The sequence below is a fragment of the Abramis brama genome (assembly GCF_963993115.1).
Source record: "Abramis brama genome assembly, chromosome: 10".
Classification (NCBI taxonomy): domain Eukaryota; kingdom Metazoa; phylum Chordata; class Actinopteri; order Cypriniformes; family Leuciscidae; genus Abramis; species Abramis brama.
Genome location: NC_139972.1, coordinates 5,117,841 through 5,144,950, shown reverse-complemented (window position 1 = coordinate 5,144,950; position 27,110 = coordinate 5,117,841). Strand labels below are relative to the sequence as shown.

Sequence of the window (27,110 nt, the reverse complement as noted above, 5' to 3'; positions counted from 1 at the left end):
TCATTTTGCCTCCTGATTTCCTGAAGATGATAATTTTTTTTTTTTTTTTTTTTCCCATATTATTTTTTTTAATTCATTTGTTGTATGTTTAATTTATATTGCTTTAAATGTTTTATAAATATATTTTTTAGTAGACTATCTTTACTGCCTTGCTTTACTTGAGTTTCTTAATCTATTTTGTGTGTGTGATACATGTATACAATGTGATCTTTGTTAAATAAAAATAAATAAATAAAAATAATAATAAATAAATAAATAAAAAGGTTGATCGCGTGTGTCAGTGACCGTCCTCCTCCAGCAGAGGTCACTGTGGGTGTGGTCTCTGAACCGGAAGCGGAAGCTGCAAATGCGGAAGCTGCAGTGACTGGTATCGCAGCAGTGATGATGGCGGTGAGGGGTTCAGTGTTTAAATGGGTTACAGGGGACATCAGCAAAACACACTACCTGACGAACAGGTAACAAACACTCCTTTGACTCTGTGTGTATTTACTGAGCGCCTCAGATCCTCTGTTTAATCCCACGGCATGAGCTTTAGTGGTTTTAATCAGATCATGCGATAAAGCTCAAAATTCAAATATTCTAACGGAATATATTTAATAATAAACACTGCATAATTATGAACTTGTGTTTAACGTTAGTTCTGTCATGGCATTTGTAGATGTAAACAATGCGTTGTGATTTATTTAATAACACATGAAATAAAAATGGACATTATGCCAATATAACTTGCTTCAGAAGCCAAACATGTGAGGTAAAAAAATATATAAGTTTGTCTTTACATAATATGTGGGTTTTTACTGTGTATAATTATTTTGTATATATAAATACACGTACGCATGTATATATTTAAGAATATTTACATGTATATACTGTGTATATATTTATACATAATTTATATTATATATATAAATATTTTATATATAAATAATTTTTTCTTAAATATATATGCACATGTGTGTATTTATATATACAAAATAATTATACACAGTACACACACATATATTATGTAAACACAAACTTATATATTGGTTGTGATTAATCGTTGCCCAGCACCAAAAAAATAAATCAATAATAATAATAACATATATATTACTCTTATTATTCTGCGTCACAAAACGTCACATTATTGAAAATCAAGAGATTAAAAATATTTTTTTCTTATATATATATATCACAAAACGTCACTTTACTGAAAATGAATAAATAAAAAAATGTAAAATAATTCCCCCTCATGGCTATTTGTTTTTATGTTTCCCACATTCACCCACTGACAAATCAAATCACTATAAATGCATGTTAATGTATATTTTATCATGGTTGTGCTCCAAATAGATTCACGCTCCAGACGCAGCAGAGGTGTGGCTTCCGCAAGGTAGCAAAGAAGGGGGAGCTGAAGAAGGGCGTGGCGGAAGAAGCAGAGACGAATGAAATCCTACAGAAGAAGGACGTGGCTCCGCCCCCAGACCTGCCCACCCCACACACACCACGCACACACACACCCAGCAGGTCATTCGGCAGACTGGTCAAACCATTTGTCTTCACCATAGGGGTAGGTATATTTTCTGACACATGATGGATCTCGTTCATTAAACATTCATAAACAAAATTCAGCATTAATCGTTCCAAAAATCCATTTGTATTTGGTCTGGATTTCTGATCTGGTTTGTGCAGTTATTTAATCTGGATTGTGATCTGGTTTATGCAGTTATTTAATCTGGATTGTGATCTGGTTTATGCAGTTATTTAATCTGGATCGTGATCTGGTTTATGTAGTTATTTAATCTGGATCGTGATCTGGTTTATGCAGTTATTTAATCTGGATTGTGATCTAGTTTATGCAGTTATTTAATCTGGATTGTGATCTGGTTTATGCAGTTATTTAATCTGGATTCTGATCTGGTTTATCCAGGTGTTTAATATGGATTCTGATCTGGTTTATGCAGTTATTTAATATGGATTCTGATCTGGTTTATCCAGGTGTTTAATATGGATTCTGATCTGGTTTATGCAGTTATTTAATATGGATTCTGATCTGGTTTATCCAGGTGTTTAATATGGATTCTGATCTGGTTTATGCAGTTATTTAATATGGATTCTGATCTGGTTTATCCAGGTGTTTAATATGGATTCTGATCTGGTTTATGCAGTTATTTAATATGGATTCTGATCTGGTTTATCCAGGTGTTTAATATGGATTCTGATCTGGTTTGTGCAGTTATTTAATATGGATTCTGATCTGGTTTATGCAGTTATTTAATATGGATTCTGATCTGGTTTGTGCAGTTATTTAATATGGATTCTGATCTGGTTTATCCAGGTATTTAATATGGATTCTGATCTGGTTTATGCAGTTATTTAATATGGATTCTGATCTGGTTTATCCAGGTGTTTAATATGGATTCTGATCTGGTTTATGCAGTTATTTAATATGGATTCTGATCTGGTTTATCCAGGTGTTTAATATGGATTCTGATCTGGTTTGTGCAGTTATTTAATATGGATTCTGATCTGGTTTATGCAGTTATTTAATATGGATTCTGATCTGGTTTGTGCAGTTATTTAATATGGATTCTGATCTGGTTTATGCAGTTATTTAATATGGATTCTGATCTGGTTTATGCAGTTATTTAATATGGATTCTGATCTGGTTTGTGCAGTTATTTAATCTGGATTCTGATCTGGTTTATGCAGTTATTTAATATGGATTCTGATCTGGTTTATGCAGTTATTTAATATGGATTCTGATCTGGTTTATCCAGGTGTTTAATATGGATTCTGATCTGGTTTATGCAGTTATTTAATATGGATTCTGATCTGGTTTATGCAGTTATTTAATATGGATTCTGATCTGGTTTGTGCAGTTATTTAATCTGGATTCTGATCTGGTTTATGCAGTTATTTAATATGGATTCTGATCTGGTTTATGCAGTTATTTAATATGGATTCTGATCTGGTTTATCCAGGTGTTTAATATGGATTCTGATCTGGTTTATGCAGTTATTTAATATGGATTCTGATCTGGTTTATCCAGGTGTTTAATATGGATTCTGATCTGGTTTGTGCAGTTATTTAATATGGATTCTGATCTGGTTTATCCAGGTGTTTAATATGGATTCTGATCTGGTTTGTGCAGTTATTTAATATGGATTCTGATCTGGTTTATGCAGTTATTTAATCTGGATTCTGATCTGGTTTATCCAGGTGTTTAATATGGATTCTGATCTGGTTTATGCAGTTGTTTAATCTGGATTCTGATCTGGTTTGTGCAGTTATTTAATATGGATTCTGATCTGGTTTATCCAGGTGTTTAATATGGATTCTGATCTGGTTTGTGCAGTTATTTAATATGGATTCTGATCTGGTTTATGCAGTTATTTAATCTGGATTCTGATCTGGTTTATGCAGTTATTTAATATGGATTCTGATCTGGTTTGTGCAGTTATTTAATATGGATTCTGATCTGGTTTGTGCAGTTATTTAATATGGATTCTGATCTGGTTTATCCAGGTGTTTAATATGGATTCTGATCTGGTTTATCCAGGTGTTTAATATGGATTCTGATCTGGTTTGTGCAGTTATTTAATCTGGATTCTGATGATCTGGTTTATGCAGTTATTTAATATGGATTCTGATCTGGTTTATCCAGGTGTTTAATATGGATTCTGATCTGGTTTGTGCAGTTATTTAATATGGATTCTGATCTGGTTTATGCAGTTATTTAATCTGGATTCTGATCTGGTTTGTGCAGTTATTTAATCTGGATTCTGATCTGGTTTGTGCAGTTATTTAATATGGATTCTGATCTGGTTTATCCAGGTGTTTAATATGGATTCTGATCTGGTTTATCCAGGTGTTTAATATGGATTCTGATCTGGTTTGTGCAGTTATTTAATCTGGATTCTGATGATCTGGTTTATGCAGTTATTTAATATGGATTCTGATCTGGTTTATCCAGGTGTTTAATATGGATTCTGATCTGGTTTGTGCAGTTATTTAATATGGATTCTGATCTGGTTTATGCAGTTATTTAATCTGGATTCTGATCTGGTTTGTGCAGTTATTTAATCTGGATTCTGATCTGGTTTGTGCAGTTATTTAATCTGGATTCTGATCTGGTTTATGCAGTTATTTAATCTGGATTCTGATCTGGTTTGTGCAGTTATTTAATCTGGATTCTGATCTGGTTTATGCAGTTATTTAATATGGATTCTGATCTGGTTTGTGCAGTTATTTAATATGGATTCTGATCTGGTTTATGCAGTTATTTAATATGGATTCTGATCTGGTTTATGCAGTTATTTAATCTGGATTCTGATCTGGTTTATGCAGTTATTTAATCTGGATTCTGATCTGGTTTATCCAGGTGTTTAATATGGATTCTGATCTGGTTTATGCAGTTATTTAATATGGATTCTGATCTGGTTTATCCAGGTGTTTAATATGGATTCTGATCTGGTTTGTGCAGTTATTTAATATGGATTCTGATCTGGTTTATGCAGTTATTTAATATGGATTCTGATCTGGTTTGTGCAGTTATTTAATATGGATTCTGATCTGGTTTATCCAGGTATTTAATATGGATTCTGATCTGGTTTATGCAGTTATTTAATATGGATTCTGATCTGGTTTGTGCAGTTATTTAATATGGATTCTGATCTGGTTTATCCAGGTATTTAATATGGATTCTGATCTGGTTTATGCAGTTATTTAATATGGATTCTGATCTGGTTTATCCAGGTGTTTAATATGGATTCTGATCTGGTTTGTGCAGTTATTTAATATGGATTCTGATCTGGTTTATGCAGTTATTTAATATGGATTCTGATCTGGTTTGTGCAGTTATTTAATATGGATTCTGATCTGGTTTATGCAGTTATTTAATATGGATTCTGATCTGGTTTATGCAGTTATTTAATCTGGATTCTGATCTGGTTTGTGCAGTTATTTAATCTGGATTCTGATCTGGTTTATGCAGTTATTTAATATGGATTCTGATCTGGTTTGTGCAGTTATTTAATATGGATTCTGATCTGGTTTATGCAGTTATTTAATATGGATTCTGATCTGGTTTATGCAGTTATTTAATATGGATTCTGATCTGGTTTGTGCAGTTATTTAATCTGGATTCTGATCTGGTTTATGCAGTTATTTAATATGGATTCTGATCTGGTTTATCCAGGTGTTTAATATGGATTCTGATCTGGTTTATGCAGTTATTTAATATGGATTCTGATCTGGTTTATGCAGTTATTTAATATGGATTCTGATCTGGTTTGTGCAGTTATTTAATCTGGATTCTGATCTGGTTTATGCAGTTATTTAATATGGATTCTGATCTGGTTTATGCAGTTATTTAATATGGATTCTGATCTGGTTTATCCAGGTGTTTAATATGGATTCTGATCTGGTTTATGCAGTTATTTAATATGGATTCTGATCTGGTTTATCCAGGTGTTTAATATGGATTCTGATCTGGTTTGTGCAGTTATTTAATATGGATTCTGATCTGGTTTATGCAGTTGTTTAATCTGAATTCTGATCTGGTTTGTGCAGTTATTTAATATGGATTCTGATCTGGTTTATCCAGGTGTTTAATATGGATTCTGATCTGGTTTGTGCAGTTATTTAATATGGATTCTGATCTGGTTTATGCAGTTATTTAATCTGGATTCTGATCTGGTTTATCCAGGTGTTTAATATGGATTCTGATCTGGTTTATGCAGTTGTTTAATCTGGATTCTGATCTGGTTTGTGCAGTTATTTAATATGGATTCTGATCTGGTTTATCCAGGTGTTTAATATGGATTCTGATCTGGTTTGTGCAGTTATTTAATATGGATTCTGATCTGGTTTATGCAGTTATTTAATCTGGATTCTGATCTGGTTTATGCAGTTATTTAATATGGATTCTGATCTGGTTTGTGCAGTTATTTAATATGGATTCTGATCTGGTTTGTGCAGTTATTTAATATGGATTCTGATCTGGTTTATCCAGGTGTTTAATATGGATTCTGATCTGGTTTATCCAGGTGTTTAATATGGATTCTGATCTGGTTTGTGCAGTTATTTAATCTGGATTCTGATGATCTGGTTTATGCAGTTATTTAATATGGATTCTGATCTGGTTTATCCAGGTGTTTAATATGGATTCTGATCTGGTTTGTGCAGTTATTTAATATGGATTCTGATCTGGTTTATGCAGTTATTTAATCTGGATTCTGATCTGGTTTGTGCAGTTATTTAATCTGGATTCTGATCTGGTTTGTGCAGTTATTTAATCTGGATTCTGATCTGGTTTATGCAGTTATTTAATCTGGATTCTGATCTGGTTTGTGCAGTTATTTAATCTGGATTCTGATCTGGTTTATGCAGTTATTTAATATGGATTCTGATCTGGTTTGTGCAGTTATTTAATATGGATTCTGATCTGGTTTATGCAGTTATTTAATCTGGATTCTGATCTGGTTTATGCAGTTATTTAATCTGGATTCTGATCTGGTTTATGCAGTTATTTAATCTGGATTCTGATCTGGTTTATGCAGTTATTTAATCTGGATTCTGATCTGGTTTATGCAGTTATTTAATATGGATTCTGATCTGGTTTGTGCAGTTATTTAATATGGATTCTGATCTGGTTTATCCAGGTGTTTAATCTGGATTATATTATTATACTTTAATTATTCAGTTCAGTGTGACAGTTGATGTATGAAGGCGTTTAAATGCCATTTACATTGAATTGCATGAGAAAAAGGTCCAAAATGTGTGAATTATAATGTTTTGCTTTGTTGAATTATTATTATTTATTTTCTTTGCTCTATGTAAGAATATCGTAATAACTCCAGCTCAGTTTACAGGTTGTTCATTCGGCGGAGCAGCAATATGGCAGTACGAAAGTTTAAAATCTCGTGTACAGAGTTACTTTGACGATGTCAGAGCGGATTGGCTGGAGAAGATACGGCCTCAGAAACAAGGAGATTTACGCAAACAGGTGTGTGTGTGTGTGTGTGTGTGTGTGTGTGTGTGTGTGTGTGTGTGTGTGTGTATGCATGTTTAATGCAATGTATGTTTTCTTCTGTGTGTGTTTAATGAACATGTTGTTCTCTGGTATTCTGCAGGTGAATCAGTGGTGGAACAGTTTAAGTGAAGGACAGAAAACAGTCACAGGTCAGACACAATGAATGATGCAAACCGTTCACTTTACACAGATGAGCACTTTAGTTTGTGAAGACAATGTGTTTAATAAAGTGTAATTAATTCATTAAATAAACAGATGCTGTCCATCTATTTCTCTGTTATCTCAGAACCTCTCTCTCTCTCTCTCGTTCTCTCTCTCTTTCATTTTTGGTTTCAAGTTTTGGAAAAAAAAGAGAAAAAAACTTGTTAACTTTGTTATTGGAAAAGCGAAAATTGCTATTTATCTGACAAGAAATGAAAAAATAGAAGGTGAAGTTGGTCAGGATGTAGTACAAGTTTTTAAGAGTTTAATAAAAGTAAGAATTAAAATAGATTTTTTATTTTATAAAATTATGAAGAATATAGAGGAATTGGAAAATATATGGAATTATAAAGAAATGTTGTGCTTTGTTAGAGATGGTGAATTAATTTTTGCTAAATGTCTTGAGTAAAGTGGATGTTTATTAATTGTTTTTAAATTATTTAATAATGTGTTATAAAAAATCTCCCTCCCTCTCTCTCTCTCTCTCCCTCCATCTCCCTCTCTCTCCCTCTCTCTCTCTCTCTCTCTCTCCCTCCATCTCCCTCTCTCTCCCTCTCTCTCTCTCTCTCTCTCCCTCCCTCCATCTCTCTCTCTCTCTCCCTCCATCTCCCTCTCCCTCCCTCTCTCTCTCTCTCTCTCTCTCTCTCCCTCCCTCCATCTCTCTCTCTCTCCCTCTCTCTCTCTCTCTCTCTCTCTCTCTCTCTCTCTCTCTCTCTCTCTCTCTCTCTCTCTCTCTCTCCCTCTCTCCCTCTCTCTCTCTCTCCCTCTCTCTCTCTCTCTCTCTCTCTCTCAGGCATCATTGCAGCGAATGCGTTGGTGTTTTGTTGTTGGAGAGTCCCATCTCTGCAGCGCTTCATGCTCAAGTACTTCACATCTACCCCGCAGCCAGTGCGTGAAGTCATCTGTTTATCTTTCAGGGTCACTCCTGTTTGCACTGCATCGAAATGTGGAATTTTGTGTTGGATTGGAAAATATATTGCGCTCTGATTTACCCTTTACTGCACAATCTTGCATGGTTTAAAGTGTCTTTGGTACCGAAATTGTTTTGTCCTGCATTTTTATGTGATGCTCAAAATTATAATAATAAGTTAAAAAAAATTGAATAATATAATTTGCATTGTTATATTTTGGGTACAGTAAACATGGGAGTTATTTAATCTGGATTTCTGAATATAAAAGATAATTCAGTATATTAATATATATCTAAATAACACTGCTGTACTGATCTGGTTCACGCAGTTATATAATCTGATATCTATTCTGGTTTGCACTTTTATTTAATCTGGATTCTGATCTGGTTTATACAGTTTTTTTAATCTGATTCCTGATCTGGTTTGTGCAGTTATTTAATCTGGATTCTGATCTGGTTTCAGAGGCGCTGTGTTGGCCCATGCTGCTGTCTACATTCAGTCACTATTCTTTCTTTCACCTGGCGGCCAACATGTACGTGCTGTGGAGTTTCTCTTCAAGCATCATCAACTTGATGGGCAAAGAGCAGTTTGTGGCAGTCTACCTGTCTGCAGGTGTGTGTGTGTGTGTGTGTGTGTGTGTGTGTGTGTGTGTGTGTGTGTGTGTGTGTGTGTGAGAGAGTTCTCAGTCAAAAAACATCCTACTCTCTATAAAACTTCTGTATTATTGGACTTCAACTTTTTGTTATGTTAGAATGCAGTTTATGAAGTTATTTCACTTAAGGACTTATTTAGTAAGATTATGCCTGAAAAGGTTTGGGATTTTTTTTTATCATATGTTAGTTTGTTTGTTTGCTTGGTTTTATTGTATTTATATGATATTTGTATTTTTGCCATGAAAATAGCCTTAGATGCTGATATGGCACTAAATAAAACAATCTTATTATTGTTATTATTTTGTTATGTTAAATGTGATATGTTATGTTATATGTTTATGTCCTCAGGTGTGATTTCTACGTTTGTCAGTTATATGAGTAAAACAGCGATGGGTCGGTTTGGTCCATCACTGGGGGCGGTGAGTGTATTTCCTGATGGAGCATTTCAAGTATTCATCAGCATTCACATGCATGTCATAAACAAACCGTTGTGTTGTGTTGTGTTGTGTTGTGTTGTGTTGTGTTGTGTGTCAGTCAGGGGCCATCATGACCGTCCTAGCAGCGGTTTGCACCAAAATGCCTGAAGCCAAGCTGGCCATCATCTTCCTCCCAATGTACACCTTCACCGCCGGAAACGTGAGTGTGTGTGTGTGTGTGTAAGAGCCAAGGTTATCATAGTTGTGCATTTTTAAAGTAGTTTTTATTTTCAAATTTCCAATAAATTTCAGTTTAGTTTTAGTTAGTTTCAATAATGGTTAGTTTTAGTTAAGTTTTTATTTTGTGAACACATTTCTATTTAGTTTTTGTATATTTAGTTTTAGTTTTTGCAATTATATTTTAGCAGAGTTAACAGAACACTTCCACTTTCCATGATTATTATGATTATTCCTTTTATGGTTATTTCTATTATTAATCCTTTCAAACATTATTCTTGTATTGATCAATTTATGCTTTTTGTCTATTGCATCTTTATTACTTACGAAAACGATTATTTATTTTTGCTAATTATTATTTTATTTCAGTTAGTTTTTCAGTAACTGTTGTTAGTTTCATTTAGTTTCAGTTTTTGTTGAAATTTCTATTTTATTTCAGTTTACAAAAATGTTTTTTGACCAATAGTTTTAGTCTTAGTTTCAGTTTAGTAACCTTGGTAAGAGCAAGAGTTGTATTTCTCAGTGATGATGGTATTGTCATGATCTTCTCCTCCACAGGCACTGAAGGCCATCGTGGCCTTGGATGCCACAGGCTTGATTCTGAGATGGCGTTTCTTCGATCACGCAGCTCATTTAGGTGGAGCTTTATTCGGCATGTGAGTAACACGTCACTGTCTAGCTGGTGCTATTGCTGCCGTTTATAGCGTTACAGCAAATTGCGGTTTTGTTATTGTTAAATAAATCTAAGTAAATTGTTTTCATTATTTGAAATAAAGCTAAAATAAAATAGAAATAATAGATAAACAACAGTTTCAGATTTTAATTTCCTTTGGATTTTTAAACTGGTTTATGTAGTTATTTAATCTGGATTCAAAACTGATTTATGCAGTTTTTTAATATAGATTCTGATCTGGTTCATGCAGTTATTTAATCTGGGTTTTGATCTGGTTTATGCAGTTATTAAACCTGGATTCTAATCTGGGTTATTTATTAATTAAAAAAAAAAATTCATTAATTGAAATAACAATCAAATACAATACGAATATTTGATGAAAAAGGTTTCACATTGTAATTACCTTTGGATTTTAAACTGGTTTATGTAATCTAGATTCTGATCTGGTTTATGCAGTTATTTAATCTAGATTCTGATCTGGTTTATGCAGTTATTTAATCTGGACTGTGATCTGGTTTATGTAGTTATTTAATCTAGATTCTGATCTGGTTTATGTAGTTGTTTAATCTAGATTCTGATCTGGTTTATGCAGTTATTTAATCTAGTTTCTGATCTGGTTTATGCAGTTATTTAATCTAGATTCTGATCTGGTTTATGCAGTTATTTAATCTAGATTCTGATCTGGTTTATGCAGTCATTTAATCTAGATTCTGATCTGGTTTATGCAGTTATTTAATCTGGATTCTGATCTGGTTTATGTAGTTATTTAATCTGGATTCTGATCTGGTTTATGCAGTTATTTAATCTAGATTCTGATCTGGTTTATATAGTTATTTAATCTAGATTCTGATGTGGTTTATGTAGTTATTTAATCTAGATTCTGATCTGGTTTATGTAGTTATTTAATCTGGATTCTGATCTGGTTTATGCAGTTATTTAATCTGGATTCTGATCTGGTTTATGCAGTTATTTAATCTAGATTCTGATCTGGTTTATGCAGTTATTTAATCTAGATTCTGATGTGGTTTATATAGTTATTTAATCTAGATTCTGATGTGGTTTATGTAGTTATTTAATCTAGATTCTGATCTGGTTTATGCAGTTATTTAATCTGGATTCTGATCTGGTTTATGTAGTTATTTAATCTAGATTCTGATGTGGTTTATGTAGTTATTTAATCTAGATTCTGATCTGGTTTATGCTGTTATTTAATCTGGATTGTGATCTGGTTTATTCACAGTCAGTCACTCTTTATAAATTAGATTTAAAAAATTACGTTGAAAATGATAAATGCTGCCTTTGCAATAGAATAAAGTTAAAGTACTAAAATTTCAAAAAATTCAAATAAAAAAAGTAAAAGTATATAATAAATATATATAAAAAATAAAACGACAAAAGCACATCTCAAAGTTACTAATTTTTTTAATTATTTTTTTATTTTTATTGAAAGGAGTAGAATAAAACATACAGTGAAATCATGAAAGTTACATTTTTCCTCCTATTTTTAACTATAACAACGCCTCTCATCCCCCAAACATCCCTTCCCTGGGCAGCTTAAATACAACAGAATAACATAGCATCTGGTTACAAAGGCAAAATATAACCATTATGTCACTACACCTTCTTCAAAGTTACTAAAATTTTAACTAAAATTAAAATAAAGACTGAAATTATAAAAATAAAAGCTAAATTATGAATACTATATAGTATATAATACTATTTAGCATTTAAATAATATAAAGAAAATACTGGCAAATTGCTTGTATGTACTGAAATCTGAGACCCTCCCCTAAAAGAAAGTGCTGCATTTCAGGTGTGAACAGTGATGTGTTCTAGTTGACCACTTGATGGCTTAACTTGTAAATGTGCAAAGATAAGCATGTTTATTCTGTCTCTGTGCTTAACATGTCAATGCGTCTCTCTCTCTCTTTCTCTAGCTGGTACATACTTTATGGTCACGAGCTTATTTGGAAGAACCGAGAGCCGCTGGTGAAGCTGTGGCACGACTTCAGAACGGGAGGACCGGGAGCTGGCGGCAACGGCTCGATTTAGAGCATTGCATTGTGGGTAGACACTGAGCAGGTGACCTGAAGAGGAAAACAAGTTTGAGAAATGGACACGCATGTTTATTCTGTGTGAGAGAGAGTTTGTAAAGGCGAGGTCTGTTTTCAGTTGTCACTGAGTGACGGTAGTATTGCGGTGATGTCATTATGCCCCGCCCCTGTGTTTAAATTTGAATCCAGGTAGCTCCACCCACTTTTCTGAAAATGCAAATGAACTTGGAGGGGCGGAGCTTCTTAGCTCTAAGGTCGTGCATATTTCACTGACATTGAAACGGTCCACTCAACAACACCATGTACAGAAATTTAAATGTTTAAAATAGTCTGTAATTGTCATTTAAAAAATAAAATGATTATTTAAAATTCCATTTTCACTGTCGTCAGAAATTCACCAGGTTTGAGTGTGTTTTATTTGCTGTAAGTGTGTAATATGTTCTACTTAAGTTTTGTTTATTTTCTGTGTTTCAGATGAGACTTTGGTCCCTTGTTAAATGTGAATGATTAACCAGGTTTCTCTATAACACACACATACACACACACACACACACACCTGTGCTATACATCTCATCAAACACGCACACACACACACAGTAGAAACGGTTTCAGTGTTGTTTTCTGGAATCGGTCAAAGTTCAGTAACAGTCATGGTATCATAATGGCTCATGAACAATGAGTCTGTTTTCCACTTCCTCGTGTTTTATGAAGTCACTGTATCGCTCGTCTCTTCCCGTTTCCCAGTTATCGCTCGTTAACTTCCGTCACATCGATCTGATCTTTCACATTCCTGAATCACACGTCACTCTTTCTGTTGTTGTCAGGTTTTTATTTAATTAATTACACTGTTTGAGTGAGGAAATGTGACTTTGGGGTTAAATATGATCCATGATCCATCATGGAAATATAATTTGCAAAAAGAAAAAGCCTAATTAGTAAATAAGGCTTTGTTTTGCTTTTTCCGTTCAATGAATTAATATAGACCACTGTTCAAAAGTCTGGGATCAGTAAGATTTTTAGGTTACACTTTATTTTAAGGTGTCATTGTTACAGTGTAATTATATATTTAAGTACTGAGTAATATTAGTGAACTACATGTGCTTACTATAGGGTTAGGGTTTGGTTGAGGGCTAGTTGCATGTAATTATGCATAATTTACTGTTATTACTATGGTAAGTACATGTAACATGTAACAAGGACACTGTAAAATAAAGTGTTACCGATTTTTATTTTTTTTGTGAAAAAATAATAACTTTTTATTTATGCATTTAATAAATCAAAAGTGTCAGTAAAGACATTTATAATGTTACAAAAGATTATATTTCAAATAAATGCTGTTCTTTTGAACTTTCTGTTCATCAAAGAATCCTGAAAAATAAAATGAATCGCAGTTTCTGCAAAAATATGAATATTGAAAATAATGAGAATTATTTCTTGATCATCAAATCATCATATTATACTGATTTCTGAAGGATCATGTGACACTGAAGACTGGAGTAATGATGCTGAAAATTCAGCTTTGATCACAGGAATAAATTACACTTTAACATATATTCACATAGAAAACAAAAATAATATTTCACAATGTTTTACTTATAATCAAATAAATGCAGGCTTATTTATAAATTTAAATTAAATACAATTTAAAATGCAGCTTTGATCACAAGAATAAATTAAATTTTAACAATATATTCACATAGAAAACAGTTAATTTAAATTGTAATAATATTTCACTGTTTTTTTTTATCAAATCAATGGTGAATATAAGAGACTTCTTTCAAAAACATTACACAATTTGACCAACTATAGTGTACTTTCTAATTGAATTCTTAAGCACTGTGTCTGTTCACAGTTGATGATGATGTAAATGTGTGTGTGAAATCAAGAAATCAGTGTCCCTGAATTAAGAGATTAGGATCATCTGAAAAGAACGCCTGTCTGTCTCCCTTTCCCCAGTTTTCTATTTTGGGGAGGGTTTGCTTTTTCAGGGTTATTGACCTAAAGCCAATATTAACACAGTGACACTCGGCCCATCACTGCTGTCTCTCATATAGACTGACAACTGCGTTCAAGAGCCACAATTTCAGAAGAAACGCAACAAGCAAATTATTATTGTTTACTAGGTCACATAGTCCACTGAGAGCCTAACAGGTGCGTACAAATCTTAATTTTCATCGTAATAATGATCAGTAGCAGATTCTCACTGTTATATGTATGTATATATGTCACTTACAATTAATAAAGACCATAAATTTACAGTGATATCGAGGTTATTTCATATGATTATGGACTATACGTACTCTGTATAACAAGTTCTGAGAAGTTTTCTTCGAAAAGCTTTATATTGGTGTATCTTAACATGTTCCTAACATAGTATAACACTAAAACCATTAAAACATTTATATTCATGAAATAACCAAACAAATAAACAAAAGAAAATGCTATTTTAGCGTTTTTTTTGGAATGGATTTTTTTTGGCTCTACGCACCTAAATTTGTCGCGCAACATTTTCTCTATTATATTTGCTTGAAATAACATTTAACTGAAATAAAATAATTTTATTTCAGCCAGTTTAACTTGATGTACCAAAACTGTATAGTGTAGTATCTTAATGATATTAAAATAACACTATTATGAATGAATAGTTAATTTTATGGATGTTATTACCAAAAAGCACCACGATTTGCTTATATTTCACAAGAGTTTGAAGTCCAGCGTTTGACCAGTCATGAACAGAACAGAATCTGGACGTTCTTTAATGCTATTGATAATTCTGTTTAGAGTCACTCCTGAAGAAGTGGTTCTTTATGCAACACACGGGTCATGAAACCCTACAACACGTTACTGAGATGTTAACAGATATGAATGTGTTGCACATCATTTTGAATAATGGGAAAGAGTTGAAGACGTTGTGTGTAATATCTAATTGTGATGGAAGTCTGGGGCTTCAGGAACACTTACTTCACATTCTTTATATTAAGGCAAGACACTTCAGGCAAAACCAGTGCATGCACCAAACCTCACTATTGAAGCTTTTGGTTTTGTTCATCTATAAGGGTTAGGGTTAGGGTTTTGTTCATCTATAAGGGTTAGGGTTAGGGTTAGGGTTTTGTTCATCTATAAGGGTTAGGGTTTTGTTCATCTATAATTCGCCTGGTGAATTATTTAAAAAAAAAAATTGTCTGTTGACAGTATTTTCTAATAAAATAAAGAGATATCCTAATGAAAAATGACTAATATGTCAATTAAACGAAACAAGAATATTGATGTCCAATGTTCAGATTTCAGTTCTCAAGATGTATGCAAATTAATGCATATTTATTCATTAGAAAATGCCTCATTTGCATATTTAAACACATAATCTTGTACTGTCCTAATGTACTGTGATCAAGCAACTGAGGAAGTATGTTGATATCTATAGTTAAAATGTGTATCCTATTCACCTGTGGTGTCTTTCCTTAAAAAGAAGGTTTCCAAATCTGTGTTCTGGTCTTTCAGAGATCCCAGAGGCCAGTATACTGATCTGAAGAAGCATCGAGAGCCCTATATAGCCCAAAAAACACGTTTTTGCTGAACCTATCCATTGAAGAACCTTCATTTTAAGAGTGTACACGTTCTTATCTGTCCAAACTGAGTGAGTTTGTGCCTGTTAGTTTGACAGCAGATGACGAAACTCTGAATCAACACACACCAGTGCTGTACTTTTCCAAATGTCATAATCATTCGTTAACAAACAAGTGTTCATAACTTCAGTGAGCTCATTGTTTCTGCATTACATTGTTTAAATGAATAGCTTTTTCGCTAACTGTGATTAGTATATGTACGTTTCCTCTGATAACTGACTCTAAATTGTAATGTGGACTCGTGCGTTTTCTGTAAAGCTGCTGTGAAACGATGTGTGTTCCTGTGTTTCAGGATGGCATCGATGGTCCTTCAGCTGATCGGGCTGTTTCTGGGCCTCGTCGGCTGGTGTTTGGAGTCCAGCTGCACGAACTCGGCGGTGTGGAAGAGACGCAGTCACGCAGACGCGGTCTTGACCTCCAGCTCGTTCTTCGAAGGACTGTGGATGTCGTGTGTGTCTACCTCTGTCGGAGCCATTCACTGCCAGAGGTTCAAGACCGTCCTGGGCCTTGAAGGTGAGCTAACCCTCGTCCACACTACCCATCCTGAACAGACTCTGTCCTTAAAGGGTTAGTTCACCCAAAACTGAAGATTCTGTCAGTAATTACTCTCCCTCATGTTGTTCCAACCCCGTAAGACTTTCGTTCATCTTCAGAACACAAATTAAGATATTTCTGATGAAATCTGAGAGCTGTCTCACTCCTCCATAGGCTTCTCTGTTGTTGAAACTTGCCGGCCCAGAAAGTTAGTAAAGACATCGTTAAAATAGTCCAAGTGACTACAGTGGCTCAACCTTAAGTTTATCAAGCGACGAGAATACTTTGAGTTGAAGTAGTGTAACAGCGCAGCGCTTCTGGGTTGTACGTCAGAACGGAGGCTCACTATTGGCCAGCGTCACACACATGACCAGCATCGGCCAATAGTGAGCCTCCGTTCTGACGTACAACCCAGAAGTGCTGCGCTGTTACACTACGTGAACTCACAATGAATAGTTGAATAAAGCCGTTATTTTTGTTTGTTTTTGCGCACAAAAGTATTCTCGTCGCTTGATAAACTGAAGGTTGAGCCACTGTAGTCACTTGGACTATTTTAACGATGTCTTTACTAACTTTCTGGGCCGGCAAGTTTCAATAACAGAGAAGCCTATGGAGGAGTGATTCAGCTCTCAGATTTCATCAGAAATATCTTAATTTGTGTTCTGAAGATGAACAAAAGTCTTACCGGGCTGGAACCACATGAGGGAGAGTAATTACTGACAGAGTTTTTTGTATTTTGGGTGAACTAACCCCTTTAACATAAGTGTGTGTCCCAAAGCAAAATATGTTGAAAAGAGTGTGCCAGAAGTCCCCTGGATGTCTGCTATTTCCGGTGGAAGTGTGGATCCGTGCTCACTATAACAGCTAATATTACCCACAAGCCATTGCGCTTTGGAGGAAGAACTACAAACACGAGTAAAAAACTACAAAAATGGCGGATGTGTGCGACCGAGGTTTAGGTTTAGATAAAGGTTTGAGTGACTAATCAGTTTAACCTGATAAAAAAATATTGATTTAATGTTATCCGTTTTATATTTCATCTGCAATAACAATGTGGACTTTTATAAAGATCCGTTTGGCCATTTACTTTTAAATGCATCGTTATGCATGAATATGAGGAGAGTCTCCGCATGGAAGACCCGCATCAACGTGCTTCTGCATTTCTCTCCGATACGGTAGGGAATGAAATTAAATGTGGAGGATTTTATCTTTGACAAGCTGATTGACAGGTCAGTTCACTGTGATAGGATGATTGACAGGCCAGTTTACTGTGATAGGATGATTGACAGGTCAGTTCACTGTGATAGGATGATTGACAGGTCAGTTCACTGTGATAGGATGATTGACAGGTCAGTTCACTGTGATAGGATGATTGACAGGTCAGTTCACTGTGATAGGATGATAGGATGATTGACAGGCCAGTTCACTGTGATAGGATGATTGACAGGCCAGTTCACTGTGATAGGATGATTGACAGGTCAGTTCACTGTGATAGGATGATTGACAGGTCAGTTCACTGTGATAGGATGATTGACAGGTCAGTTCACTGTGATAGGATGATTGACAGGTCAGTTCACTGTGATAGGATGCAACAGAGAGCAACCGTTAAAGACGCATGACGTGTTAGTGTGTCCCAAAGCTTGTCTACTCTTCTGCTACACGCTCAAAAGTATGTACTTTTTCTTATTTTTAGTACATATTTTTAGTGCGTAGTATAAGTAGCCTTGATGTGGCCTTCGCTCGTGTTACATCACACCGATGTTGGTTTCAGCGATACGGTATCATGACGGGTTTACTGCAGCGCTGTGACTCAATCCTGAAACAAAACCAGGTTAAGCTAGTCATAAAAACTCATAAAACACTCACACACACCTTTTCTTTAGAATATTGTACATGTAGTTTTCTACGTGCTTCAAACTTGTGCTTGGCTGCAGTTTAACTGAGGACTGTTGGGCAAAATTCAGTTCTTTTCAATTCACTTGTTGGAGTTTGATTCGGCCACACCCACAGTATTTTATTTTATTTTTATTTCAAATGAAAGGTTACAGACATTAACAGTGAGAAGAACATAAATAAAACAGAACAAGAGGGGGTATACGGACATCATAAGAGAATGAATTATGATACACAAATCAATACAATATTACATTTTGTCAATATGAAAAATGAAAGGTTCCTTACAACAGACTCTAGCATATTATATGTTTTAGGAAGGGGAATTTACTGAAAGGAATTTGTTAAATAATATATATAAATACATAGTGTTATTGGTGGTAACTATTAAACATTTTCAATTATTAAATTAAAGCTGAAATAAAATTATAATAAAAAGAATATTAGTTCATGAAATACTTAAACTTAAAAACTTAGAACATAAAAAAACGTATTAAACCTAACCAAAAAACATCTTAAAATTAAAAACTTAGAACCTAAAAAATGTTCTAATGTTCTAAAAAAGGTTCTAATGTTTTAAACCTAACAAAAAGTTCTTTACCCTCAAATAGTAGAACCTAAAAAAAGGTTATTAAAGTTAAAACTAAAGCTGAAATAAAAATAAATCAATACTAAATAAAAATATTAAAAAGAAAAATGGCAAAGGTCCACTTACTAAAATGTGAGCTGATATTAATATTAATGTTCTTAAAACCTTACAGAAAGTTATTTAACCTAAAAACATATTTAAAAAAAGAACCTGAGGACCTAAAAAAGAAAAGAAATAGAAATATTGCCTTGGCAAGAAACTGAAATTAGTTTGTTGAAGTATTAAAATTACTAAAACTCAAGCGGAAATAAAAAAAAAGACTAAATGAAAATATTAAAAAAGCATAAACTAATAAAAATGGCAAAGGTCCATTACAAAACTAATAAAATGACAGCTGAAAAAATAAAAACAAGAGCTAATTCCAAATATTAATGAATACTATAATAGTACATAAATAATACTAAAACAACACTGATATATAAATGAAGCACAAACTGATCTGTTGATCTGTAAGGCATATAGGACCTTGAAGACTTCTTAATCTTTCAGACAAGACCTTGGTAAACAATCATTCAGAAACTGTCTTGATAAACCTTTCCTAGTCTTTTCTAGACGAAACGTGTCCAGACAAACACAAAACACAGTTTCACACCTATTACACACACCAAAACCCCAGGGTCACCGTAGGAAAGGTCAGAGGCCTCAGAACTCAAACTTGTCTCTCATAAGTCACATGTCACTTCCTATATTGACTTCCTTTGTCTTCATGGTGTTATCTAGTAAAAGCAATAAAGGAGGGACCTGAGTTTATGGTTTTATGACTGTGATCATGAATCTATAACACACTGACACACTCAAACACACTCTCACCCTGGGACGGCGCTGGGACCGGTGTTTAATCTGTCTGCTGGTGTGGTTGTGTTGGATTTGATCATGTCGACTGGGATTCAGCTGTTGGGCTTCTTGATGTGTTTGTTGGGCTGGTTGCTCTCCTTCATGTCGTTGATGAACGATTCGTGGAAATCGTCGTCGTTTGCGGACCAGCTGATCACGTCTGTGTGGTACGATCAGAACCTGTGGCAGTCGTGTGCCGAGGGAAGCACCGGCGTCAGAAACTGCAAGCAGTTTGAGTCCATGCTCTCTCTATCTGGTAACACACTCCTCATACACACACATACAAGAGTTTGTGTCGTTCATATTGCTTGAAAAAAAAGGGTTGTGGTGGTTTGATACAAGCACAGGTCATGTTTCACCACAAAATCAAAAGGAAAAATTGGGAAATAGATTTTGCATGATGTATGATGGGATTGCTTTTATATTTTTAATTTGCAATTTAAAATATATTATTTAAAAGGATTACTTTAAAAAATAAATAAATAAATACTATCGGGACATATAAATACTCTGGTGCGGTTCGGCCATTTTTTTTTTTTTTTTTTTTTCATCATCGGAATGGTAGGAAACTTGGTAAAGGTAAAAGGTTAAATGATCCTGTAAACAATAGTCACACTTGTATTGTTCACGGTCAAAAATGACGCATTGGAAACGAATGTGAAACGAATTTCCTCTAGTGGAAGCGTTTGGTACTGCAGCCGAACAACATCTCACTGAAAGATCATTTTTTGAGATATCGGGCTTACATTTTGAACACAACTTGTTTAGATTTATGACTTTGATTTTCTTTAGAGTAAAACATGTTTTTGAAAATATATATTTCATATAAAATTTAACAATGGTATTTTTGTGCATTTTTAATAACAATAAATGTAACGTTTTATAACTTGTTTTTTAAAGTTCATTTTTTACAACTTTGTTCACTCCAGCAATAATCTGCCAAGTGTCGTTGTTGAAAAGAGATCAGACTGAAGTCTGTCGCTCTGAAGCGTTCAAGATTTACGACAGTTTAAGTTGGAAATGTAGTTTTCAGGTCTATGCTCAAAAAGTGAATAAATGGATTATAAATACAGTGTAAATATAATTTAGTACCATAAAATCCCCTAAAAATACAAAATATTAAATAAAAAACTTAATTGAAGTAAAATATAGTACAATCATTTAATTGAAATAAAAAACATTCTGTTATTTTTGACCGACACGCAAACAGTAACATATAATTTTCATATTATTTTTTTAAAATAATCATAATGGTCTTAAGCATAGGCTTCATTTTCATGTAAAATCATGTTTTGTCATTTCTTTTATTTTTTAATGTTTTTTTAAAGAAGTCTCTTCTGCTCACCAAGACTGCATTTTTTTATTTATTTAAAATGCAGTAAAAATAGTGAAATATTATTACAATATAAAATAGCTGTTTTCTATGTGAATATATGTTAAACTATAATTTATTCCTGTGATCAAAGCTGAATTTCCAGCATCATTACTCCAGTCTTCAGTGTCACATGATCCTTCAGAAATCAGTATAATACGATGATTTGATGATCAAGAAACATTTATGATTATTATCAGTGTTGAAAACAGATCATATTTCTGTGGAAACTGTGATAAGTTTTATTTTTCAGGATTCTTTGATGAATAGAAAGTTAAAAAGAACAGCATTTATTTGAAATATAATCTTTTGTAACATTATAAATGTTTTTAATGTCACGTTTCATCAATTGAATGCATCCTTGCTGAATAAAAGCATTAATTAATTTTTTTAAAATCTGACCCCAATCTTTTGAACGGTAGTGTATTTCAAATTGAAAGTAAAACATAAGAAAACAAAGCCTGTTTTGATATAATTAAAAACATATTTACAATGGAAAAAACATTCTAAAAATATTATCACTTAAATCAGAATAAATTAGAAGCAGTACAACAAATACTATCATGACATAGAAATACTTAATTTCATATATATATATATTTTTAAATAAAGTCAGAATTAAAATAATATAGATTTCACTTCCATACAAAATATGTATATATATATAATAGTATGGTACTTTGATTGATTTTTACTGTACTGTAGTGCTGTATCATTTTATATATATATAAATACACTACTTTAACATTATTCAGCGTATGCTATGAGATTGCGTAATGTTCAAATATCATATACATGTACAACAAACCTTATTACTACCATAGTTCATGCACTAAAGATTCTAAAAATATCCTTCTTCTGATTTGTATTTATGTTTTGTAAGGACATGTTTTGTAATGTGTAAGTGATGTGATGTTGTTCAGGATACATCCAGGCGTGTCGCGCTCTGATGATCATCGCTCTGGTTCTGGGTTTGCTGTCCGTCATTCTGGCCACGATGGGACTGAAGTGCACTAAACTGGGCAGCACGTCTGAGGAGTCCAAGGGCAAGATCAGCCTCACAGCTGGAGTGATGTTCATCCTGTCAGGTGAGTGACACACACACACACACACACACACTCACAGTCACATACTCACACTCACAGTCACATACTCACACTCACTCACTCACTCACTCACTCACTCACTCACTCACACACACACACACACACACACACACACACACACACACACACACACTCACTCACTCACTCACTCACTCACTCACAGTCACATACTCACTCACTCACTCTCTCACTCACTCACACGCACACACACACACACACACACATTCACTCACAGTCACATACTCACACTCACTCACTCACTCACTCACTCACTCACACACACACACACACACACCCACACACACACACACACACACACACACACTCACTCACAGTCACATACTCACACTCACTCACTCACTCACTCACACACACACACACACACACACACACACACACACACACACACACTCACTCACTCACTCACTCACACACACACACACACACACACACACACACTCACTCACTCACTCACAGTCACATACTCACTCACTCACTCTCTCACTCACTCACACACACACACACACACACACACACTCACTCACAGTCACATACTCACACACTCACTCACTCACTCACTCACTCACTCACTCACACACACACACACACACACACACTCACTCACTCACTCACTCACTCACTCACTCACTCACTCACTCACTCACTCACTCACTCACACACACACACACACACACACACACACACACTGTTGAATCATATAAACGCTTCATGTTCTCTGCATGTTCTCTCTGTTAGGTTTGTGTGTTATGATTGCGGTTTCGTGGTACGCCGCTCGAGTCGTTCAGGAGTTTAATGATCCGTTCTACGGAGGACAGAAGTGAGTCTTACAGATATTTAACCCTGTAAACCTGACATATGAAATAATAGTCTGATTTTTTTTATTTTTTTTATTATACGGTTTATTGAACTCTTTAGAACCTAAACGTTTTTGTATGTGTTTTTGTGGAGTATCATATTTGATGCATCAGGCTTTTATGGCTCATATAAAGTGAGAATATGGATGAAAAACAGCTCAATTTTATTCAGAGGCCCGAACTGAGCAAAATATGCTCATATTTATATGGACAAAAAGTGAGATGAACTTCTGATGCTTGTAATGTTAATCAATGAGATCTTCATAACAGACTAAAATGCAAATAAACAGCCAATAGTGTCTTTGATATTTAAATACTTAGTTTTCTGATCAAAGCTTAGTTTTAAAACATATAATGCAATGCAATAAAATGATGATTTAGAAATGAACAAATAAACCTTCATTAAGGCCTGATGATTATGATTTTGTCTGGATAATCAAGTAAACCTGCTTCAGTATGTGTTCATCTTCCAATATTACTAACAATATAAAGTTATTCTTGTGTACTTTATAAAATCAGTAAATATTTCACTGCAAAAACACACGAGCTGAAAGGTGGAAGTTTGTACAATTACACTAAAAGAATATATAAAAAAGTCTAAACTATTAATCAGACGACAGAAGGCATGTGTAAAGCATTATATGATCAAAATGTATGTATTTTTATATTACTTTAACTCATCAAACATAAGTTTATATTAATTATTATATTTATAATAAGTTATACAAGATTCAAATCATTTTAAAAAAAGCCAGTTTAATGTAATTTAAGTTAAACAGCCAAGTTTATTGTACTTTTTTTTACAGTGTAGTATTAAATATGATACAGTAGGCTTTATAAGGTTACTACTCACATACACACATGTTTGGGCATGAAGTATGTTGGAGTACCATATAAACACCATGAAAACACACTCTCACTGCTCCTCCTCATCTCTGTGTGTGTGTGTGTGTGCAGGTATGAGCTGGGTGTGGGTCTGTATCTGGGATGGGCCGCAGGAGCTCTGGCTATAATAGGAGGAGGAATCCTGTGTACGTCATTCAAGAGTTCAGAGCCACAAACACGGTGAGTCTCCACAACACAGGTCACAATTCAGTTCAGTTCAATTCAGTTCAATTCAGTTCAGTTCAGTTCAATTCAATTCAGTTCAGTTCAGTTCAGTTCAGTTCAGTTCAGTTCAATTCAGTTCAGTTCAGTTCAGTTCAATTCAGTTCAGTTCAGTTCAATTCAGTTCAATTCAATTCAATTCAATTCAGTTCAATTCAATTCAATTCAGTTCAGTTCAGTTCAGTTCAGTTCAGTTCAATTCAGTTCAGTTCAGTTCAATTCAGTTCAGTTCAATTCAGTTCAGTTCAGTTCAGTTCGGTTCAATTCGGTTCAATTCAGTTCAGTTCAATTCAGTTCAATTCTGTTCAGTTCAATTCAGTTCAGTTCAATTCAATTCAATTCAGTTCAGTTCAGTTCAGTTCAGTTCAGTTCAGTTCAGTTCAATTCAGTTCAGTTCAGTTCAGTTCAGTTCAATTCAATTCAGTTCAGTTCAGTTCAATTCAGTTCAGTTCAATTCAGTTCAGTTCAGTTCAGTTCAGTTCGGTTCAATTCGGTTCAATTCAGTTCAGTTCAGTTCAGTTCAATTCAGTTCAGTTCGGTTCAATTCGGTTCAGTTCAGTTCAATTCAGTTCAGTTCAGTTCAGTTCAGTTCAATTCAATTCAATTCAGTTCAGTTCAGTTCAGTTCAGTTCAATTCAGTTCAGTTCAGTTCAATTCAGTTCAGTTCAGTTCGGTTCACTTCGGTTCAATTCAGTTCAGTTCAATTCAGTTCAATTCTGTTCAGTTCAATTCAATTCAGTTCAGTTCAGTTCAGTTCGGTTCAATTCGGTTCAATTCTGTTCAATTCTGTTCAATTCTGTTCAGTTCAATTCAATTCAGTTCAGTTCAATTCAGTTCAGTTCAGTTCAATTCAGTTCAGTTCAATTCAGTTCAGTTCAATTCAGTTCAATTCAATTCAATTCAATTCAATTCAATTCAATTCAATTCAGTTCAGTTCAATTCAATTCAGTTCAATTCAATTTAGTTCAGTTCAATTCAATTCAGTTCAGTTCAGTTCAATTCAGTTCAGTTCAGTTCAGTTCAGTTCAATTCAGTTCAGTTCAGTTCAGTTCAATTCAGTTCAGTTCAATTCAAAATGTGCTTTTGTTTAAATTGTTTCAATGTTTAATTGCCAAAGCATTTCCAATCATCATACATGTGCATATATACATACATAAAAAAAATATAAATATATAAATATATAAATATAAAAAAAAGGTAAGTAGAACAATTAATCAACATTTCAGAATTCTATGAACAATTTAGAATTCAGTGTGTGTGAGTGTTTGCGTGTGTGTGTGTGTGTGTGTGTGTGTGTGTGTCTCTCTCTCTCAATTCAATTCAAATCAATTCAATGAGCTTTATTGGCATGGCAAATTGTACATTGTATTGAAATTAGAACAAATTCTGTATTGAACAAGTGTGGAAAAACAGGGTTGGGAGATAAATAAATAAATGAATAAATAATTAAGTAAAATATAGTATGTATTTTCAGTGGTGTGTGTGTGTGTTTGCGCGCGCTTGTGCACAAGGGGGTGTGTTAGTGTGTGTGCGTGTGTTAGTGTGTGTATAGTAAAACAAACAAACAGAACATAAATCTCTCTATCTCTCTCTCTCTCTCTGTCTCTCTCTCTCTCTCTCTCTCTCTCTCTGTCTCTCTGTCTCTCTCTCTCTCTCTCTCTCAGGGCTCAGAGTTATAACTACAGCGCTTCACAGCCGAAGAAGATCTACAAATCAGCGCCGTCAGAGAACACACTCTCCAAAGCTTACGTCTGATACATGGACATGCTTTTTTAGTACTCTCATCTTAAAACTCAGCCTTATGTAATTCCCCGACGTTCTTGAAAGTGGTATTGCCCTCATAGTCATGTTATATACATCACCGCTTTACACCATTCACCGTACACATTCTTATGCATTTATTTGATCAGAAACACATTAGAAGAGTAACATTGTGAAATATTATCACAGTTTAAATATAACTGTTCTTATTGTGCATGATCCATCAGTGTTGATTTCATTATGATTTCATCATAATCTTATTTTTCTCATTTTTGGCTGATGTCAGCAAAATATCAATTTAAACCCACACCCACTTTACATCCTCAAATCAATTCCCTGCTGTACATTTGTTTTTTTCATTAAATCTCATGTTTCATGTTGACTTTAATACTTTTATGTCATGTGAATGTTCATGCTTATGTGGATCATTTTAGTTTGTTATATAAATGTTACATTGTCTGTTCTGGTGTTTTGAAAATTGCTGTTATATGTGTGTTTCATGTGAATAAAACAGTTCTGTGAAGTTTTGCAATTGTGCAAACAGTGTTTTATTTAATGTTTTGCAGTTATCGGTGTGAAAATTGTTAATTTTTTAGTGTGCGGATTGTACAAAAAACAAACATGTTAAAAAAGTTGACTTTGTCCCTGCAACTGAGATTTACTCCTTTCTGATAAAGTTTAATAAAACAATAGATTTATAACTCTTATCTTGATATCTCTTGAAAATTCATACATATATCAGACCATGAAAAAATAAATGCAAAATCTATTATTTCAGTCAAGAGCTACAAAATGGGACCAACATTCTGTTCTTCATAGAGAAAGATATATAAAAACTTACAAAACTGCGTAAGATTAACTCTAAACTCTCTAACTAAAAAATAATATAAAAAAATGTTAATTGTATACCCCAAAAATACTTTGTGATAGAAGTTTATTGGAGATTCACAATACAATTAAAGGGGTGGTATAATGCCCTTTTCACAAGATGTAAAATAAGTCTCTGATGTCCCCAGAGTGTGTGTGTGTGAAGTTTTAGCTCAATATACCCCACAGATATTTTTATATAACATGTTAAAATTGTCACTTTTTGAGGGTGAGCAAAAATGCACCTTTTTTTGTGTCTGTCCCTTTAAATGTAAATGAGCTGCTGCTCCCGGCACAGGGGGCGGAGCTTCAAGAGCTTGTGTCCTTTA

The 27,110-nt window shown here is 34.0% G+C and overlaps 2 protein-coding genes across 3 annotated transcripts; both read left to right on the top strand.

The window, feature by feature from the left end:
• The first annotated feature begins 263 nt into the window (after nucleotides 1-263).
• On the top strand, nucleotides 264-12,534 carry parlb (presenilin associated, rhomboid-like b). Its single transcript, XM_084126274.1, has 10 exons — nucleotides 264-455; nucleotides 1,333-1,549; nucleotides 6,848-6,988; nucleotides 7,116-7,164; nucleotides 8,010-8,108; nucleotides 8,590-8,739; nucleotides 9,129-9,199; nucleotides 9,315-9,416; nucleotides 9,992-10,089; nucleotides 12,044-12,534. Exons 1-10 carry the CDS (start codon nucleotides 382-384, stop codon nucleotides 12,156-12,158), a joined length of 1,116 nt encoding a protein of 371 aa, XP_083982400.1. The 5' UTR covers nucleotides 264-381; the 3' UTR covers nucleotides 12,159-12,534.
• A 1,636-nt stretch (nucleotides 12,535-14,170) lies between these two features.
• On the top strand, nucleotides 14,171-26,441 carry cldn15lb (claudin 15-like b). 2 transcript variants are annotated; one of them, XM_084125904.1, is made up of 7 exons: nucleotides 14,175-14,311; nucleotides 15,659-15,794; nucleotides 16,076-16,296; nucleotides 21,989-22,153; nucleotides 22,928-23,009; nucleotides 24,004-24,111; nucleotides 25,818-26,441. In XM_084125904.1, the coding sequence occupies exons 3-7, from the start codon at nucleotides 16,077-16,079 to the stop codon at nucleotides 25,906-25,908; spliced, it is 666 nt and encodes a 221-aa protein (XP_083982030.1). In that variant the 5' UTR covers nucleotides 14,175-14,311; nucleotides 15,659-15,794; nucleotide 16,076; the 3' UTR covers nucleotides 25,909-26,441. The 2 variants fall into 2 exon arrangements, with proteins under 2 accessions (XP_083982031.1, XP_083982030.1); XM_084125905.1 differs by lacking the exon at nucleotides 15,659-15,794 and having other exon boundaries at nucleotides 14,171-14,311.
• The last annotated feature ends 669 nt before the right edge of the window (nucleotides 26,442-27,110 follow it).